The following is a 20941-nucleotide window of genomic DNA, read 5'->3' as shown; positions in this document are numbered from 1 at the left end:
GTTGGTATCACCAGGGTCACATTGGGCCAGTAGCTTTGGTTAAAACTACCAGCATCGTAGTGCACTAAATAATCAACTGGCCTTTTGACAGGTCCTTCTACAGAACAATCTGAGCCTGAGGCTGTCTGGCCATAGGGGGCAGCTGCCTGTAGGGTTGGCTACCAGGAGGGTTTGACCGTATGGGGACTGGCTACCCATCTGAAAGTTTGTCTACCTGGTTGGCCTGCTGTCTGGGGGATTGGCCATCCAAAATGTTTTCTGCCAAAGAATGACCTGCAGCGGCGGTCTGTCTGCCCGGAGAGAGGTATCCATTCTAGGACTGGCTCACTCACTGTGCAAAGTTAGATGAATAGTTTGTCTATATTTTATGGTATCCTTAAACACAGACCAAGTCAGCACAGGCATCACTGGAGCACTGTACAATGGGGTAGGTAGGCATCACAGTGAGCTACTTTGAACCAGAATCTAGGTAGACATTGGTTTTAATTATTATACATGTGCATGATTAAGCAACAGATGTTCAAACAATAGTTCTTATATATTTTCATTTTGAAGTTTTAGACCACCATAATCCACTATGTTCAATTAGCAGTTAGATGGTTCACATTCCAATGGGTTAAAAGCCTGTTTCTAGTTTGTTGTTGGGAGAGATAGATGCACAATGCTAGGTGATTGGGTGTTCTTTAACGAAGGAGTTTTGAATTGTTTCCTCAAGTGCATTAGTTTGGGTGTTAGTTGGGGTGCTATTGATATTGACGCTAGGCGGTGCATCTGAAGGAGGAATTGCCGAAGGCTATCGTCTTCGGAAGAGTGGCACAGTATGCCCGTGCCTCATCAGTTAGATGGTTTTGTGTTTGGTTGGAGTGATGGCTGACTGACGGCATCCCATGCTTAATAAGGTAGATTGTTGAGGGGGCGTGGCTTGGAGCCATGGCGACTGAAGCAGCTTATTAGGAGCTCCCAGCTTGAGCCACGCAGCCGATGAGTATGCATAAATGAAACTGCATTCCAAGAGATGAAAGCAACCCACTCTTCATAAGGTCTAGCAAGCAAGGAAAAGTTCTCAGCCTTTATCATTAGCTGGCTCGGATGATTTTTCTGACTGACAAGGCGTGCGCTACGCGCTCTGGGAGTGCAATCCAAAATGGCGGACGCCTACGGGAACTAAGTTCACCCCAGGACTTGGGCTACTCCCCGGACACTAACCATCAGCTGCCCGTGGGGGGACACTATCGCCTAGGAGACTGCCGCCTTCAGCTGCTTCGATTTTGGGAGGCGGAACTGGATCTGTCCTCGTGCTGCAGCAGTTGAGTCCTCCCCACGAAGATGCACGCAGTCCGCTCCTGCAAGGCGAACCACGGGAGCCCTCATTCAGCAATCGGAACCTTCACCCACCTGAAACAAACAACGTGCTCCCGTACCCGCCAGAGAGCCCTGGATACTCAGGCGGCATCCACACACAGGCGAAGCAATTTCTGAGTTCCTCCCCGAATTTGGAGCGTAGGAAGCAACATGATGGGGGCAGTCATGAAACGGCTAGAACCCGGCAACCCTACGCCTGGTGGCAGTCAGCAGCCTTAATGGGCTCCTCATATGAACAACGACCCTGACGAAGAAGCAGCCCGGCAAAACTCATTGGTTCCGCATCCACGGAGCAACCCGCACCCCACCTGACAAGCTCCATGATCCGCATGCCCAGGGAGGATTTCTGTATCCCTTGGCACGTCTACATCTGAAGGGTACGTCAGCCTGCATTTGCCTCCCTCCTGGCGGACAGACGCCACCAAGCAAGCTCTGTTACAGACAGCCGACAGGTAGGGTGGCACCTGCCGTGCAATCCAGAGGGGGCAGCCCCTTCTCTCTCCTGAGGGTGACCCGGGGGTCCTACCCCGCTGGGCCCCAGGACCCTGAGGCGCCCGCTCTCTCTGTGTCAGCGGAGGCCATAGCACCTCCCCCCGGCCCAGCACCCATCAACACTGCTGCGCTGCTCCCACGTGACCTACAGCTTTGGACACAAGCTCGGCTGGACAGTTTTCCATCCACTAACAGTACTCCTGGGAGGGACAAAGCCCGCCATCACACAAGCCACCTGAATCCACTCCCTGTGGGGTGAGCGAGGAGCATGGCCCAGGACCAGGTTCGCACCCAGTAGGCGCGGAGATCACGAATAAGGACCCCTGCAGCACTGTCGTAGCCCCTCCAACACACTCAAAGGAGGGTTCGCTCATCCAATCCGATCCTGCCCACCGCCCTACAGAACGGTAAGGAGCACAAGGTGTGTCTGGCCCGACCCGCTAATGCGCTGGTGGTAAGCTCACAATGGCCAAGAATCCCAAAGCAGCAAAACAGACGGACATTCCACACTGCTGCTTGCCTCAGCAACAGAAAAAGCAAAGAGGGGGGAGCGAAACGAAGCTATGGCTACAGCAACACACACAGAAGCGGGTCCCAGCCCCTCGAGACAGGCTGTCACAAAATCCGACCTGCAAGAACTGTTATCGGCCATCACTAAGGAGTACCAGAAGGGCACTGAAGAGGTGATGAGCAAGATCACGAACCTGGACAAGCGGGTGGGGGAAATGGAGTCTAGGACATTGGAAATTGAAACTACTCTTTACGAAGAAAACTTCGGAATTGGGACCTCAAACATTCCTGGGCCCGAGTAGAAAGACGATGCAGGATCAGGGGCGCCGCAACCAAAAGCAAACTGAAGAACAAAGACTGAAAGTGAGAGTGCCCACGCACTTCATGCTACCTACCTTTGACACAGATCACTAGTACTGAGTGGTGCTCCAATGGACAGTAAGTGCGAACTCCATCGCTCCTGATTCGCCAGCCGTAAGAATGCCTAGTTTCATCAAAAGTTAAAAGAGGCTCAGTTGCCTCCATATTAGTCGGTTACCTTGGCCTTGCCAGATGCCCCGTTGGTTGAAGGCTGGTCCTAACAACCTGCTTTTGTGGTTGGGGTGGGGAGAGAGTATTCCTATAGGGGGCAAAACTATCCACAATGGACACGGCTCATCAGGTGATACTTGAAAAAATTATGCAAAGAAAACCACAGACCGAGAATACAATCTCCACAAGAAATAGGGGGGACAAATAAAAACCACAACGCTCTGCTCAGATGACGGGCAACAATAATGATCTCACCATGATAACGTGGAACGTACAAGGGCTGAACTCGCCAAGAAAACGAAAGTTGGTCGATCATAGGCTGGCCAAACTCCCTGCAGACATCGCATGCCTGCAAGAAAGACATCGCCTGACGGCAGACGAGAGACGGATCAACTTCCAATGCTATTCCAGGCGGTACTTTGCTTCATCAGGTCAGAAGAAAAGGGGAGTTGCCATACTATTCAGCCGTGAGGTCCCCCTAACACAAATCACAATTAAAAGGGATCTGGTGGGGAGGTACCTCCTGCTTAAGGGGCTCCTGTTCGAACTCCCGATTACCATAGCTGCGATATACTGCCCAAACGACGCTCAAGATCGCTTCCTCTGCGATATCCTCCCAACTATAACCACCTTCTCAGAGGGCCGCCTGCTAATTGGAGGCGACTTTAACCGTAACCCGGATCCCAGTTATGACAAAACACTGCCTCCCACCAGGGAGGACTTCGCCCCAGCACTGGGAATGGCGGAACCATTGACGCATGGAGACTGGCCAACAAAGGGGTCTGAGACTACACGTTTCAAATGTCCACGGTTTTTCAAGGATAGACCTATTGCTGGCATCCAGTGTTCTCTTCCCATGCATAGAAGACATAAATTGGCCACAGAATAATATCAGACCATACCCCAGTGATAGTCTGCCTGCGAATGGTGGGCCTGCCGGCACCCCCACAAAGGTCCTGGAAACTGCAAGATTACATCCTATCAGACATAGCATCCAGCCACAAGCTTTCGGAATCCCTCACAAATTACTTTAAGGAAAATACAGCAAAAGGCACCTCTGAGGCGACCGTCTGGGACACAATTAAACCAGTGTTCAGAAGGGTAGCTATCAACTGCACGGCAGCTCACAGACAGCAGCACCTGCTACAGCTCGCCATACTGGAAGAGTAGGTAATGAAGCTGGAGGCAAGCTTTACAAAACGCCAGATCACAAAAGCAGGAAGGGAGCTTAAAAAGGTCAAACCTGCCCTTGAAATGCACCTGGCAGATCCCTCAGCCCGAGCCCAATAATATATGAAACAGTACTACTATCTAAACAGCAACAAGGCAGACCGGCTGCTGCTGCACAAACTCAAAAAACTGCACACTCAGAACAATATCCACGGCCTCCGAGACCCAAGTGGCAAGCTTTGCTATGCAGAGGCAGAGAAACTGGGGATCATCACAGAGTACCACATGCGCATCATGTTGGGCGTCTTAACAGACAAGGGAGCGCAAATCCAATATCTACGCACTACCCAAAAGGGAAACCGACATCCCCAACTGGACTACCTAGAGCTCCCAATTACTACAGATGATGTGACCGAAACAATTAGTTCCTTGAAGAACACAGCCCCGGGCCCTGACGGGCTGACGGCCCCATTCTACAAAAATGTTGTTCATATTCTAGCGCCCCACCTGACATCTCTATACAATACATTCCTCTCCACAGGTAGCATTACCCCTTCAATGGAAGAATCCCTAACAGTACTGATCCTGAAGCTGGGAAAAAACCTGGAACACTGCATCATATAGACCCATTACACTGATGAACAATGACGCCAATATATACTCCAAAATTTGAGCGCATAGATTAGCGAAAATCCTCCCAGATTTCATCCATCCAGACCAAACAGGATTTATCCCAGGCCGCAATACACTGGACAACACCAGGCACACCCTAAACTTAATAGAGTCCGCGAACAGGATTTGAGTTCAAATGACACTCCTCTCGCATCAACGCACATAACGCGTTCGTCATGCTGGATTGGGGATATGTAGAGGAAACCCTAAGACACTTCAGATTCGGCCCTAAATTTCTGAAATGGGCCCTTGCTAATTACCAGCAGCCCGCCACGTCACTCGGGATAAACAGCATGCAATCACCCAAAATCGCAATAACCAGGGGCACCCGACAGGTGTCAACATATTTGTGCTCTCCATGGAGCCATTAGCCTGCAGAATCCGCCAGAAACCTCCCTATGAGCCCTCTGGCAAGAATTAGAAGCATTTGGGGAGGCATCAGGGTTTAGGGTCAACTTTTCAAAATCGATAGCCCTATGAATTAATACCCCAAGAAACCTTGTGGAATCCTTAAAAGCCATATATCCCGTCCCATGTGTAAAATCCCACATTAGCTATCTGGGAGTCTAGATACCGAAGAAAACGGAGAGAACATACAAAATAAATTCTCGCCACTGTTCAAAGAGATGCAGCGATTTAGCATGCTGGAAAAAACAAGAGGTGTCTTGGATGGGGAGAATTACATCTTTGAAAATGAACCTGGTCCCAAGACTGCTTTACTGCTGTCTGGCTCTCCCGATTCCCTTTCCCAAAAAGAACCTGCAGAAGCTACAACGAGCATGCTGAAATTTGTCTAGGGCGTAAAGAAGTCACGAAGAGCTAAAAGAATAATGCTCCAAAGTCCGGGATGGGAGGCCTGGGGGTACCGGACATAGCTAGATACTGTCTCACTGCACAGCTTTCACCAGCCTATAGTTTACATGGACAGTAAGCATAAACCAAACACGTTGGAGAAAACTGGAGGAAGACTGGTGCTGATGCCCATTAGATGTGCTTCCACACATCACAAGGCCCATGGAACCCCCTGACACTGGACCCTTGACAGTGACCAGAAACACGGTGGAGAGCTGGAAAAGGCGGCTCGACAATGGAATTGGAGGAGCACTGTGGGTCCTCTGCCAATTTGGAAAAACCCTGATTTCACCCCAGGGATCACGCCAAACAGCTTCGACAGATGGAAAGCAGGAGGCCTGCGGTAGATAGCGGACTTCGTCATAAATGGCGCACCATTAACATTTGAAGCATGTAAAATTAAATTCCAGGTACGAGAAATGGAAAGATTCCGCTATACGCAGCTCAGACACTGGCTGCATGACTCGATAAAAACGCATGGGAGCAGGGAATTAACTGCATTAGAACGAACCCTAACAGCGCATGCTCCCATAGGCAAAATATTCATCCTATACTGGTTACTAGACAGAGCGGACCCCAATAAGAAGGAAGCTTAGATGCAAAGATGGGAAAAGGATATAGGCAAAGAACTTGACAGAGGAATGAAGCCGCATCTGCATGTGAATCCACAAGCGTTTGAAGTATGTCACTAACATGGAGGGAGCTATCAAAGTATGTTACAGATGGTATCTGACGCCGGAGACCCTAAACAAAAGCAACCCAGCAATCCCATCGCAATTCTGGAGAGGCTGCACAGCTAGACGCACGTTGTTTCACTTGTGGTCCTGTCCGAAATCCACGCAGTTCTGGAAAGAAGTACTATAACAAGTCAAATGAATCACTGGCCTATCAATACCGTGGGATCCAGGCATAGTCCTACTGGGAGACACAGAAGGCGGTCAATTCCCGATGACTGCGTGACTAGCGGGGCTATGCTATGCTACTCACAGCAGCAAAGATTTCGATAGCAAGACTGTGGAAGCATCCGGAGGGCTTTTTTGCTTCTGTTTGGCGTTGGGGGGGAAAAACACATACACTGATATTCCCCATGCAAAACAAGTTATTGGACTCACACAGGCACGAAATCACACACAAACTGATTATGATAATAAAATAAATGGCTTCTTACTGGCCTTTTATTCACACATGATAGGAATATATATATATATATATATATATATATTTCTGAGGCTTGTGGAATCTGCTTAGATCACATGCTGTGCATAGGCCGACATCTAGTGGAAGCTGCGGAGTATTAGTTTGTTTTTCGAAACTCGAAAATGGGCGTCGACACAGGGCGTGCCAGTAATACTATCCCTAGTGTGACGTCCACTGTACCCAAGATCCCTCACGCGTCTAGGATCCTCAGATTGTTTTTTTCCGCCATACTGGTCGGAAGCATCTTGCGGAGTCCCCTGGCCTTAGCCATACTTTTGCTAAAATTTAAAAATATTAATCTATTGACATTCTTCCCCACCCCAACGTCGAACTTCGACACTCGACGCCGGCTGGAGAAGAAATCGACCGTCTGCTGCTGCACAATGGATTTGGGCCTCGGAAGGCCGCTGCCCTCGGCCCGGGCCTGGTAGGCCGCTGCCCTCGGCCCGGGCCTGGTAGGCCGCTGGCCTCGGCCCTGCAAGTAAGGAGAGTGGGGGGTGGTTTCATACTCTACACTCTTGGTATATAGGTACACCTTATACATTTCCTACACTTAACAGCCCGCTGCCTCAAGGTACGTATGGAGGGTACCCCTTTTCAATTCTGCCCCAAGTGCAACCGCAAATACCCTTGGGTCGACAGGCACGCCACGTGCAATCTCTGCTTGCCGAGGGACCACCCCGAAGCGAACTGCAGAGCGTGTAGTAGGTTTAAACCTAAGACACTTAAGGACCGTTCGACGAAGCGTTGGGCCCACCACGCCAGGCAGGCGGCCATGGCAGCGGAGGGCGCCTTCAGCAATGGCAGCGACGCCGTACTTTCGGACGGCGAGGGCATTACGGCGTCGAAAGACAGCTGAGCGCAGGTCTCCGACCTCGGAAGGTCGTCCGGCAGGGCGGCTATGGGGAAGACCCCCGGCGACGCAAGCACTTCACATACTACACACACTAAACACACTAAGTCCAACCGAGACTCGACGACGTCGAGTTCTCGGAAAGAGGCACAGACAGAATGGTCCGATTCGGTGCCCTCTGGGCGCTCTCGATCAAGATTGCTGCATGACTCCAGGCAATCATCCACTCTTGCCAAGAGTGCCTCGCTCCCTAGCCTAACAGAAGTTCGATCGTCAGAAGACGAAGACGACTTCCACCCCCAGGCCGCGCTCCAGGAGGCGGAGCCCGCAATTAAAGACGGCGAGGCCCCACGCTCGAAGGACAGGGACACCTCTCCCGATCCTCGACGCCAGGCGGCGAAAAACTCCGGAGCCACTAAGGGAAAGGGAAAACCTAAGACACTAATTTTTCTACGCACGGGGAGGGGGGAAAACAGCAGAAGAAACTACCTGTACATTCTTCCACACCTGTAAAACACTCCACCCCTCCTAAACAGACAGACAAGCCCAGGTCTGTTGATAGGTCCACAACCAGCAAAGCTACTCAAGATAAATCCCATAGACTTGCTGAGAGAGTCATTCCCAGTTCCAAAAAATGGTCCAGTGAAGACATAGATAGGATCATGTCAAGAATGTCTTCTTTGGCTGATTTTTATGATAAAAATCCAGAACATTTCCTCTCGTATGATCCTCAAGGGGCCACACCCTCAGGCTCTACTGATCCTATCCCGCCGAGTAAGAAAGCCCGGTTTGAAACCCCGATGAGGTCTGAACCCTTCGAGGTACAACCTTACGCAACACCATACTCACGGTATCAAGGAGAGGCTTCCTTTTGTGGAGACCAAGAATTTGGTATGATAGAAAAGCAAACCGGGACGGGCTACTATGGGGATGATGAGGACCAGGAAGAAGAAGAGGATGACCCGGAAACATACAGAGTAGATTCCCCGGTAGAGAACGAAGCCTCGGTTACCAACTCCCCGGTCGATAACCAGCCCCTCTTAAATGAGGTTCTCGCTCGCGCAGCAGAACATTTCCACATTGACACCCACGGTGTACAGGAGGAAAGGGACTTCGCAGAAGAGTTAGTGTTAGAAAGGAGGCCTGTTGCCCAGACCATCCCTATCCTTAAATCCATTCAGCGGAGAATAGATCCGTCCCTGGTGAACCCAAACCTCACCAGAGCAGTCAATCCCAGGGTTGAAAAACTTTTCAGGGCAGCTCAGTCTGACCCTCTCTATATAAGAGGACATCTGAAACCAGACTCCCTGGTTGTTACCAACAATCGTAAGAGGGCTGGAACACCCTTGTCTTCATCAGAAGCTCCTCCCGACAAGGTGAGCAAGAAACTATACGGTTTCGGCAGGAAGGTAGCCTCAACGTCCGCCTATCAAGCAAGGATTGCTAACTCCACCACCCTGTTGGCCAGCTACAACTGCCATCAGTGGGAAGAAGTCGCGGCTCTCATAGCCTCTGCTCCTGAACCGTTAAAGGGACAATTAGCTCGGATTTCCGCAGAGGGTAGAGCCGTGTCTGGTTGCATTTTGAAAGCAACCTTTGACGCCGCGGATAACGCAGGCAGATTGATAGCAGAAGGTACTGTTATCAAAAGACATGCGTGGTTACGCCAGTCTGGTTTTAAGGCAGAAACTCAGGCATCATTGTTAGACAAACCGGTGGAAGCCGATCTGTTGTTTGGTAAGGCGGTCGAAGACGCACTGAAAAATGCCAAGGACGAATACGAGACACTCAAATCCCTTGGCCAGTTAACCAATAAACCCCCTAACCAGAGAGGGAATAGTAATTTTCATCGCCCACGCGTCCAAAATTCCCAGAGAGGATTTAACTATTCCCAGGGGCAGGGTACACAGTGGAACAACAACCAACAGTCTACCCAGGGTTACAGCAGAGGTAATAGGAGAGGTTGTGGTAAAGGCAGAGGCAGCCCCAGCAAGGGAGGCGGCACGCCTCCACCAAAGCAGTGACGCTCAGTTCAGGGTCCCTTCTCACGCAACCCCAGTAGGGGGATGCATTTCAAACTTCACCCAGGCTTGGGAAGGGATCACATCAGACAGATGGGTGCTGTCAACAGTATCCACGGGATATTGTATAGAGCTACTGCAGCGTCCCCGGAACCATCCTCCATGACAAAGAGTACACTCCTTAGAACATCAGAAGATTCTCCTCGAGGAGATCGCCATTCTTCTACAAAAGGACGCTATAGAACTCGTCCCGGGACACCAGGTAAACAAGGGTGTTTATTCAACTTACTTCCTTGTGCCAAAGAAAGACTTGACAATGCGCCCAGTATTGGACTTACGGCCTGCCAACAAGTAGGTCAAGCCCCAAAAATTTCGTATGACCACGCTACAAGAGGTAATCCCCCTCCTAAAAAAGGGGGATTACATGGCAACCTTGGATATGAAAGATGCTTATTTTCATATTTCCATGTTCCCAGCACACAGAAAGTACTTGCGCTTCAAGGTGGACAGTCGGCACTACCAATTCAAGGTACTGCCCTTCGGGATAGCTTCAGCACCAAGGGTATTCACCAAGGTACTGGCGGTGGCGGCTGCACACCTACCTAGGGAGGCAATCCCAGTGTACCCTTATCTGGACGACTGGCTCATAACGGGGGAAACCCCAGGAATTTGCAGGACAAACATTCAAAGGACTATCGACCTCCTCCACGAGTTAGGCTTCTCAATCAACGAGAAGAAGTCAAGCCTGGTGCCAAGCACCTCAAAACAATTCCTAGGAGCAATCCTGGATACCCAGCAGGGGTTGACCTTTCCTTCAGAAGAAAGAATTCGGAATATACTACTGCAAATTCTGCATTATCAGTCCGGTCAACAAATAACGGTACGCAAAGCAATGCGTTTACTGGGCATGATGGTGTCATGCATTTATCTGGTCCCCCACGCGCGCCTGCGCATGCGTCCCATGCAGGAATGGTTAGCGAAACAGTGGTCTCAGGCAAGTGGTCAGTGGGACGATCTAGTGGTCGTTTCGCCAACACTGGTACAAAGCCTTCACTGGTGAACAAGAGAAAATCTCACACAGGGGAAACCCTTTTACGATCCTGAGGTACAGGCAGTAGTCACTACAGATGCATGTCTGACGGGGTGGGGAGCTCACCATCTCCACCACACAGCTCAGGGTCTCTGGTCTCACTCAGTGGCCAAGAACCACATCAACCTGCTAAAGCTTCTGGCAGTATTCAGAGCACTTCAGGCGTTCGAGCCCCACCTACTAAACCTGTCAGTGCAAATCCGGACGGACACCTCTACAGCCATGTTCTACCTGAACAAGCAAGGAGGGACTCGCTCGCCAAATCTGTCCAAGCTTGCACAGAAAATCTGGATATGGGCACTCAGACGGAACATCTTCCTGTCATCACAACATGTTCCAGGGGAGCTCAATTCCCTAGCAGATGCTCTGAGCAGAGACGCCCTCCCAGAGGAACACGAATGGGTCCTTCACAGAGAGGTCGTAGAAGATCTCTTCTCTCAGTGGGGTTTCCCCACTATAGACTTATTCGCCACAAGCGAAAACAGACAATGCCCAGGATTTGCATGCAGGTTCCCCCAACCAGACTCCCAGGGGAACGCCCTGTGGATGAACTGGTCAGGGATGTTTGCGTACGCTTTTCCACCAACTCCTCTCATCAGGAAAGTGGTGAACAAGATGAACAGAGAATCGATGACGCTCATCCTAGTTGCTCCCATGTGGGCAAGACAACCCTGGTTCCCACACCTACGCAGGATGGCGGTGTGCGAGCCCATCAAACTTCCAGCCTGGTACAACCTACTGTCCCAGCACCAAGGTCAAACAGTGCACCAGCAACCCAACTCAATGAACCTGGCAGCATGGCTCCTGAGGTCATAGAGTTTGGACACCTCAATTTGCCACAGAGGTGTATGGACACCCTAAAGGAATCTAGGAAACCAAACACAAGGCACTGTACTTTGACAAGTGGAAGAGCTTCGTTATCTGGTGCCAGAGTAGACAAATCAACCCAGTTGATTGCACTCCTTCCACTATTGTTACATACATGCTCCACCTGCTAGATGCAGGATTGGTTTTTAACTCACTGAAAGTACACCTGGCAGCCCTCTCGGCTTACACCACTTCCCATAGCAAGGTGTTGTGGTGGAAAGTACCAGTAGTTTAAGCCTTCATGGAAGGAGTAAAGAGACTTCACCCTCCTAATTCAAACCCACTGCCAGGGTGGGACCTTAATGTGGTGCTAGCCAAGCTCATGGGCCCCCCTTTCGAACCCATGCATAAAAGCAGTCTCAAACACCTGACTTATAAAACGGCCTTCTTAGTAGCTATTACTTCTATAAGAAGGGTCAGTGAAATTCAGGCTCTGTCAGTGCAGGATCCCTTCTTTACTATCCATAAAGACAAACTGGTTTTACGCACACACCCTAGGTTCCCACCTAAATTTATATCCAAATTCCATGTAAACCAGTCCATCGAGCTTCCGGCTTTCTTCCAGAACCCGCAAAGCTCGGCTGAGGTGAAACTACACACCCTAGATGTGCGTAGGGCGGTCCTCTACTATGTAAATAAAACAAGACCGCTAAGGAAAACAGATCAACTGTTTGTCTCCGTAGCTACAGGCAGAGAGGGGGATCGCGTCTCTAAAGGTGCCATCTCGAAGAGGATTATTAACTGTATCCAGCTGTGTTACTCTCTCTCTGAAAAGACTCTGCCTTTTACGCCAAGGGCCCACTCTACTAGAGGCATTGGGGCCACTCTGGCTTTCATTGCAAATGTTCCCCTTGACACCATTTGCAAAGCAGCTACTTGGAGCTCTATTCACACTTTTACTCAGCATTATTGCATTGACACCCATTCCAAGGCAGATACACAAGTGGGACAAGCGGTTCTAAGACACTTATTTGCTCATGACCCTTCTCACATCCCACCTCCTTCTTCTGGTACTGCTTGCTAATCTATGCACAGCATGTGATCTAAGCAGATTCCACAAGCCTCAGAAGGGATACATTACTCACCGTAATCGTATTTCTGATGCTTGTATCTGCTTAGATTCACATGCGACCCACCCTTCCTCCCCTCCGAGAGAAGGCGCATGATTGCTTGTAGTCTTACCTTTCTGTCTATCTGCTTGGAATATCTGTACTCACGCTACTCCTCATGCTACCTCATGTCCGAAAAAATACAATCTGAGGATCCTAGACGCGTGAGGGATCTTGGGTACAGTGGACGTCACACTAGGGATAGTGTTACTGGCACGCCCTGTGTCGACGCCCATTTTCGAGTTTCGAAAAACAAACTGTAATACTCCACCGCTTCCACTAGATGTCGGCCTATGCACAGCATGTGAATCTAAGCAGATACAAGCATGAGAAATACAATTACGGTGAGTAATGTATCCCATATGTGTGTAAATACACTCAAATATAAGTATTCATGACAATCAAACAATACATTCAAATGTGATAAAATAAAGGAATCGAAGACACACATCTTCATTTTAGCCACCACAACACTGCTTAGTCCCTCAGTAGGTAGGCAAAGAAATCACTCCCACTCAGCGATACTTCATCACCCGGGGATCCCAATTCTAAATCTCTGCCACACTATGCCGTCTCCTTTATGGGGGGCATTTTCCCCGCCCTTCTCAGTTATGTCTGCCCTTGGCCGAAGAGCAGTTCACAAGTCGAGGGTGGAAAAAACTGTCAGAAGTGGAACAACCCAGCGCCCCCTCCTCGCATTCATTTCCAGTCCCTTATCATGCACCTGCAACACCCTCCGATTCCCTTCCCCATATTCGTCCTTCAGTGAACAATATAATAACTATTCTCCACAGCAAGTCCACTCGGGAATAATATTCATGTCTACATTTCACCTTGCTCTGCCTACGCCACTGAAATTCTCTTTTATTATGCGAGGCCCACAGCAGCACAAGCTTTTTATCACAGTGATGGAAGATGATTGTCCAAAATGGCTGCGCACCAACGGCATATTGTTCGAGGTAGTATTTTGCACAAGCATTACACGGGCACAGCAGCCCCCATGTGGTGGACAAAGTGTTGGGACATAGCAGTCGCAGAAAAAATAACCGCCTTTTGTTTCGGAAACAGAAGCAAGTTCTACAACATTTGGGCTCCCTTACTGGATTACGCACAACAATTCCCAGGAGTGGTGAGGCAACCTCTGTCCCTTTGTTGGTTAGCAAAATATGACTGACTACAGCAGAACACCTGTAAGGAGTATCCACAGACCATCCACTGACCCAGAGACACTGTAAGGAAGCGGAACTCTGCCCCATTCACCCGTTTCGATCCCAAAAACTTCATAAGCGCGGTCCCTGGAACCCTGACCCTCGAAGCGCACCCCACCATCATTCACTACAAACTTGCGCTGTCGCCTCCCCACCCCGTTCCCTCACCGGACTCACTTTGTTATTGTTATTGTTTGGTTTTGATCTCGTTTACTTTGTTTCAGTATGATCTGAATGGTGTCTAATGATGCACTTATATGTTGATAAAACTCCAATAAAAAAATTCTTTGAAAAACAAAACAATAAGGTAGATTGTTCTGTGGTGTGGGTTTGAGAGACAGCCGGTCACAGTGGATTTACCGTCTTGACGATCAGTGGTGCCCAGAATGCTTATTCCATTCCATGCTAAATAGCAGTGGGAAGCAGGGCGAAGTAGCTCCACATGCCATGGTCTTCGGTAGGATTGTACATTTTTCTGATTTTTCTGGAGGTTTTTGTTGCTTCGTAAATTGTGTATTTCTGTGTGGATCATATGATTGCATGCCCCTGTACATTTCCAGCGGGTTATGTTGGGGAGTCACGCTGTTTGTTGTGCATGATTTGAATTGGGCCGCTTTAGTCATGAGGATCTTCTTTTCCCATCTATCTTTGGGGGTTTCAGTGCTGCCCAGCTTGCTTTTGGCAGAAGAATCTTTCCTGGTTATATAGAGTACACTTTTGTGCTCTCAAAGTAGGTTAGTTCATCAATGTTTGGTATTTAGTTTTTTCCTTGTTTTGTAAGAAGGGTTTGGGGGCTTTGTTTGTGACCGCTATGAAATCTCTTGTTATTCGATTGTGTACTTTTGTGAAATCGTGATGGGTTCATACGATTGTTACCTGCACATTTGTCAATTAAGATAACTTAATATGGAGGCTGAGGAGATGGTCAGATCAGTTGCCTGTAGATGATTGTGTCCTGAAGATGCAATTACCGGAAGTCCTTTTCCTGTAAGACCAGTTCTTTGTGATGGAATTGTTTTTTCTTTACAGTTGCCAATGGGCAGAAATGCTCCTTATGCCTTCCTCCCTTGGACTCATGGGACAGCAGCTTGGGCGTGATGAACTTCCCACGGAAATCTGCTAAGAAGCAGTCAAGGGTGGAGCAGACACTGACGTGTGTATTGGAGCGGAAGAGAGAGTCTGGCGAGCCTGAATATCTGATCGTCCAAAGACCCACCTCAGGTAAGCCATTGGAAACTAGTGTTTGGATTATTCTTTAGACATAAGACACTAGACATCAGACACTAGACATCAGACACTAGACATCAGACACTAGACATCAGGCACTAGTGTTGAGGCTCTCACTGTGCTGGTCTGAGCCTGCTCGTGCTACTGATCTGTGCCATCACAGCCAGACCATCTACTGCCTGCTTCACTCACTCTAGCCTCACAAATGCTAGCTCTGGGAGCCCATTGAGCCTCCTTCAGCAAGTCTCATTAGGGAATGTGCCTGTTTTTACCGATGCCCGTCTGTGAAACATACCGGCACAATGTCCCACAGGCACCAATGATGTTCATTAGCAGAGACCCACTGGCACAGATCTCACATGTCCTCCTGGCAATACAGTGACATAGCACAGCATTTGGGGCCGCCCTGCGAGCCATGCTGAGGGGCCTTCACTACCAAGCCAAGCTCAGGAACAAATCACGGGTCACGCCACACTCTGGGCCAGTCTGGACTAGCACGCTTGCGCAATACACACGATGATCATGGTACTGCAGGTGCACACTTCACTAGGAGAAACTTGTAAATATGTTTTTTAATCAAACCTTAAATCTTTAACCTAGCCTAGACACAAGGGTGCTGTGCCTGGCTCCAAGCAGCCAAAGGTACCTGTGCGTGAACAGTAATATTTCGCAAAATAATGATACAATAAGAAAACCTGTTCATGCTGGCACTGCCAGTATCCCCATTTACGAACATTCTCTGTTAGCTTTGCCCTTAATGCTAGTAAACATCTCCTGCCACAGGACGATAGCATGTTATGGCTGGCTACACAAATGCCTACCCAACTCCCACACCACTGTGTAAGGATATTCTTCAAGTGGACTTTGCCCTCAAGGCCAGTAAAACATTCAATGCTACAGCAAGAGGACATTTCTTTGTTTGGTTGCACAAATTGCTTGTAACCAACTATGTGATACCTCCGAGTTTGGGTGTTCTATAAATGCTATTATGTTTTTGTTTGTTTATTTGTAATGTATTTATTTTAGTTTCTGATAGGGCGCCTTTATTAATAAATATATAAATATAAATAAAACGCCTCCACCCACCATGTCAGAACACACATCATAGTGGTATTGCACCGTATGTGAGTAAACAATGCCACGCCACAGAAAATGTCTACCTGCCCCCTTGAGCTATAAACCCCCACCCCAAACACCCCTCAATGTAATACGATTCATTAAGTTGACTGCTAAAAAATGCCAGTAATAATGTAACAAAACATTAATCTTCCAATGCCCCTTGCCCGGCTTCAAGCTTGCGCGCACACATTCATAACCATTCACCCACCAGACACTCATCCAGTGGGGGCTGGTGGATTTTTTAATTGAAGGGACATAAACATTTCCCACAAATATACCGGAGTGACCAAGTGCAGCGATGAAGCCCAACAGAGGCGTGCAGCGATGAAGCCCAACAGAGGCGTAGGCCAGGATTGTCTAGCAAGTGGGGCCTGAAGCGAATGTAGTTGGGCCCATCGCAGTGACATTAACATCTGTAAATGCCCACAGAGCGCTGCTGAGTGGGCATTTACAGATTTTTGGTGGGCCTTGTCTGCTCAGGCCCTACCCTGTCTATGCCTCTGGCCAAGCCATCCAAAGATGATTAGTGGGTGCCCCGGGATAAATGTTTGAATAATGGGTTAAAACCCAAATATTATATTCCGCTGCCCATAATTAACTCCACGTCCCTCTTCCTCGTCCCAGTACTTACGTATGAGGCACCTTACCTTGGGACGAGGAAGAGTGGGACTAGGAGTAATAAAGATCACAAGTAACTAAGCTGGGCATTACCTCAACATCAGTCTACCTCGTCCCAGTACTTGTGTATGAGGCAAGTTACCTCATACACACGTACTGCAATCAAGAAGAATATGGCTAGGAGTAATGAAGATTGCCAGTAAGTAATCCAGGCATTAAACACAGCACACACCATTCACTCACACACATGCACACCCAGACATTTACATGTGCTCCCTTTCACCATGCGCTCATACACGCACATCCAGGCACCCACCCATACATCATGCACTCACATATAGATTTACACACACACACACTTACATGCACGCACCCACATTTACACAAAATACATTTTCTTAACTTTTCTGAATCCGTTGGTCCAAGGAATGAGGCCTCCAGCTCCCTCCAGCAGGAACGCTTGTTCCCGTTATGTGCAGAGGAGCTGGAGGCCTTCATGTCATTGGGTGGCACAGCCCTATGATTTACAAAAGAAACTTTTTTTTAAAGTCATTCTGACTTAAGAAAAAATGTATTTCCGTTACAGGACCGAACGTAATGGAAATTAGGACATGTGGCCGCGGGTCTCCCCACAACCTGGGGGTTATGGGAGCCCCCGCTCTGCCAATGTGGCAAGTTAGCATGAGGCCTACTTAGGGGACCTAGCACTGTTCGGTAAGCTATTATTTGTACTGGCTTGACATACTCCAAACAAGCTACTCTGCAGGCCCGTTCAAGCCACTCCCACAAACACAAATTCCAACGTCCTATATAAGGCCAAATCGAACAAGTTCCGAGAGCCTCATTCATGCTGGTTTTACAAACCCCAATGTACGTCAGCCCTGCAAGACACATCTGCTCAGATCCTGCAAGACCCCTCTCATCTGGCCTTGTGCATCTCTCATGCATGCCCCATGTGCACATTTCAAACTGGTACTCTAAGCTTCAATCATCCGCCTTAACCGGCAGCAGTCCCATGACAAACCTTTTCCTACAAACCTCACATGCACTGGGCCTGAAAACCTATGCCGGTCATGTGAGCCTAACTTATACTGGTCACAAAAGCTTTGCTCGCACTTCCCTCACGCCGGTAAGATAACTGAATTAGATACATTCTTGCTACCGAGAACTCTTCTGGTCATAGGTTTGAACACTGTCAAGACTACCAAACCTAATTTGTACCAGTCCTGTGAGCTCTGGTTGCTCTGCTCCTGTAAGCTACTCTTGTTAGTCACCCTGACCTCTTAGTACCCCCACATGACTGTACCACAAGTACCTCTTGTGTCTGTTATGAGAACTTCATGGCTTTTCCAGTGACATGAGCTGGACCTGTGTGTACAATCCCTGCCTAGATTGCCTAGTGCAAGCTGCATAGACCTCATCATAGAGCTCGTCATCAGCTTGCAGGCAATTTCCGCTTTGTGAGTTTCCATGCACTGATCCTGTCTCATTCCGTAGCTCTTTCTATGAGCCCATCCAGCTTTGTTACTGGGAGTCATTTGGACAGCTCTGTTCCCCCAACTGGGTTGCCTCTGTTTGGCAATGATGATCATGTGTTGAATGTTTTTTTCAGGGATCAGATTCACTTCATTGAGTCCTTTTTAACGTTCTCCCAGGTAGCTAAAAACGCATCCCTCGGGTAACTCGGGTAAGATTTGAGTGCTAGCGTCTTTCTTTTGCAAACGGAAGGAGCAATCGGACACGACTAGCTGCAAGAAGGACGTCTCCACCAGGCCAGTCCAGAATTTATTTGTGCTCTTGCTTCAATAATTAGATTAGATTTAGATTTGTAGGCCTCAAGGTTTGTTGTCCCTTCCCTCACAGGATATATAGAATTACAATATTGCAAGCCTCTAAACCTGACATTTTACTCACGGGTGCACAACTATCCTCTCAATCCTTATGATGTTTCCTAATGCATGAAGAGAGAGAGGTGGGGGGCATGGAGAGGGGCAAAAAGATACGATATCCCAATCATACACAATGTGCCAGTAATGTACCAGAGATAAGATCAAATGTATTCAAAAGAAGCATTTTGTTTACAAATCTGTTTTCTTTCTCCCTTGATTGGATCACACTACATCAACTTGAGTTACAAACACATTGTCAATTTCAACGTTGCAATAACCACAGCTCAACTCTATACATGAGGTGAGTCTCAAGTCACTTCTCTTTTACTAAACCAACTGTTATCTTGAATTCCCCTTCTGAACACTGAAGCCCTTTCCATCTCTTTTCTAAAGAAATGTATAACACTAAAGATACTCGAACCCTTCGATTATTACTAAAACAACCCAAGATGCATAATTCAATGAATCTATGTTGTGCATCTAAAATATTTGAAGCAAACTCAACATCAACATAAATAAATGCATTGCAAAGAATAAATGTAATCATGACATTTTTGTGATGCTCAGAGCCCACAACCCATCTACATCCCCGGTATGGCATCAGCAGCCAGGGTCTGTGAGTTAGCAGCCCATTTATAATATTCCCACTTAAAATGACTCTCTTACCAAAAGCTCCCACTGTCAGAAGAATCCCCCAACTTCTAGATGTGAGGTACCTCTCCTTAGGATAATGGTGCACAATATTGGTTGCTACTACCTCTATGCTTTCAGCGTATTTATCAGTAGAATCCCCAAGCCGAATTATCAGTAACGGCCCGAGTGAATTTATCTACCTAACATGTCCTGAATGGTCCGGCCCAAGGCCTCAACGTCATGAGGTGCTTCTTCTTAACTCCTTTTTGAGTTCCTATATATTTAGCTAAATAGAAACTGGAGGGGTCCTAGTTCTACGGCCTACTCATGCTGACTATAATAGGAATTAATCCAGCCACACTACATATGTAAGCATGCATGCATGCATAATATGATATGGTCAGGCTACTTAGTGCCTTGCTATGCTAAATGGTTACATAAATGAATGAATGTTAACTCAAAAACATACTTTGTTTTGTGCCTGAGACATTACTACTAAAACTCCATTGCTATATAGAGCTGCTTTTTCACTACAAAGATAATGCATGCCTCTAGGAACCTTTTTGGTCACTTAAGTGATTTGAGTTGCAGTGCTAAGCACTACAGTTGCTGGTTTCAGTATTGTAGTCTGTACTTCCCTTTTTCATGTATCACACTATCTTTGCTAACTATACTTAAACATAATATATCCTCACATGTTATAATATAGGTATCCCATTTTCAATGGATTGCCTTTCTCTGGCAGATTCCTCATCTTAATAGATATCCATCAACCATCTCTACTGTTCGGAAACATTTCGACAGTGGTCGTAGTGAAGCTTGACTCTGCCGTCGATCCTTCTTGCTCGTTGCTAGATCGTTGGCTCCGGAAAATTGACATCCAGCGTTGTGTATTTATAACGCGTCACTACGCCCCATCCAACAGTTAATTTTTTCTGCACGCTTGCAAGCTGCATCGGGAACACGACTTCGAGTTTTCTCCAAGTTTTTTTGTTCTAAATGTGTCAGTTTTACTCAGAGGCTAAAATGTTTGTTACCAACCCCCACAATGTCTGTCTATGGTGCCTAGGTGTGAGTAACAGCACAGTGGCCTGCGTGTCGTGCTCGAAAATGCAGCCAAAATCCCTACGGGAGAAAACAGGGAATCTGGCTTTGGCCACCATCTGCAAAATCTCTGGCACGGTCTCTTGTCCGGTCTTCCAAGGCCGAGACTGAGAAGCCCACCCACAACAAGGGGAAGGAAAGACATCGAAAAAAGACTAAGAAACGGTCCCATTCCTGGAGAAATTTTCCATCGTCTTCCTCGCGAAAGAAGTATCGCCACCATCATCGTCGCAAGTCCCGCTAGTCGGCGGAACAAGGTTAGCCCTCGGAGGGCCCGATTACTCAGTAAGAGTGAGAAAGTTTTAAAACTTCTATGTTGGAAATGTTTAAGCAGCAAGCTGCTGTAGGTGCGGTTTCCCTCGCCCCCGACCAGCAAGCTTTGGCAGCAAAAGCGGCGCTTGGTGCTTCTGACCCCAA

General features: G+C 48.1%; 1 protein-coding gene across 3 annotated transcripts in view; it reads left to right on the top strand.

The window, feature by feature from the left end:
- MUTYH (mutY DNA glycosylase) overlaps window positions 1–20941 on the top strand; it is a 523937-nt gene that overhangs the window by 463588 nt on the left and 39408 nt on the right. For all 3 annotated transcript variants that reach the window (XM_069642363.1, XM_069642364.1, XM_069642365.1), the window contains exon 12: window positions 14964–15155. In XM_069642363.1, the coding sequence (XP_069498464.1) occupies window positions 14964–15155 (192 nt within the window). The remainder of the gene's footprint in view (window positions 1–14963; window positions 15156–20941) is intronic.

This window comes from Ambystoma mexicanum, chromosome 1q (assembly GCF_040938575.1).
Source record: "Ambystoma mexicanum isolate Mex_15411 chromosome 1q, UKY_AmexF1_1, whole genome shotgun sequence".
NCBI classification, from domain to species: Eukaryota; Metazoa; Chordata; class Amphibia; order Caudata; family Ambystomatidae; genus Ambystoma; species Ambystoma mexicanum.
Note: the sequence above shows the minus strand (reverse complement) of the source record. Positions and strands in the feature narration are given on the sequence as shown.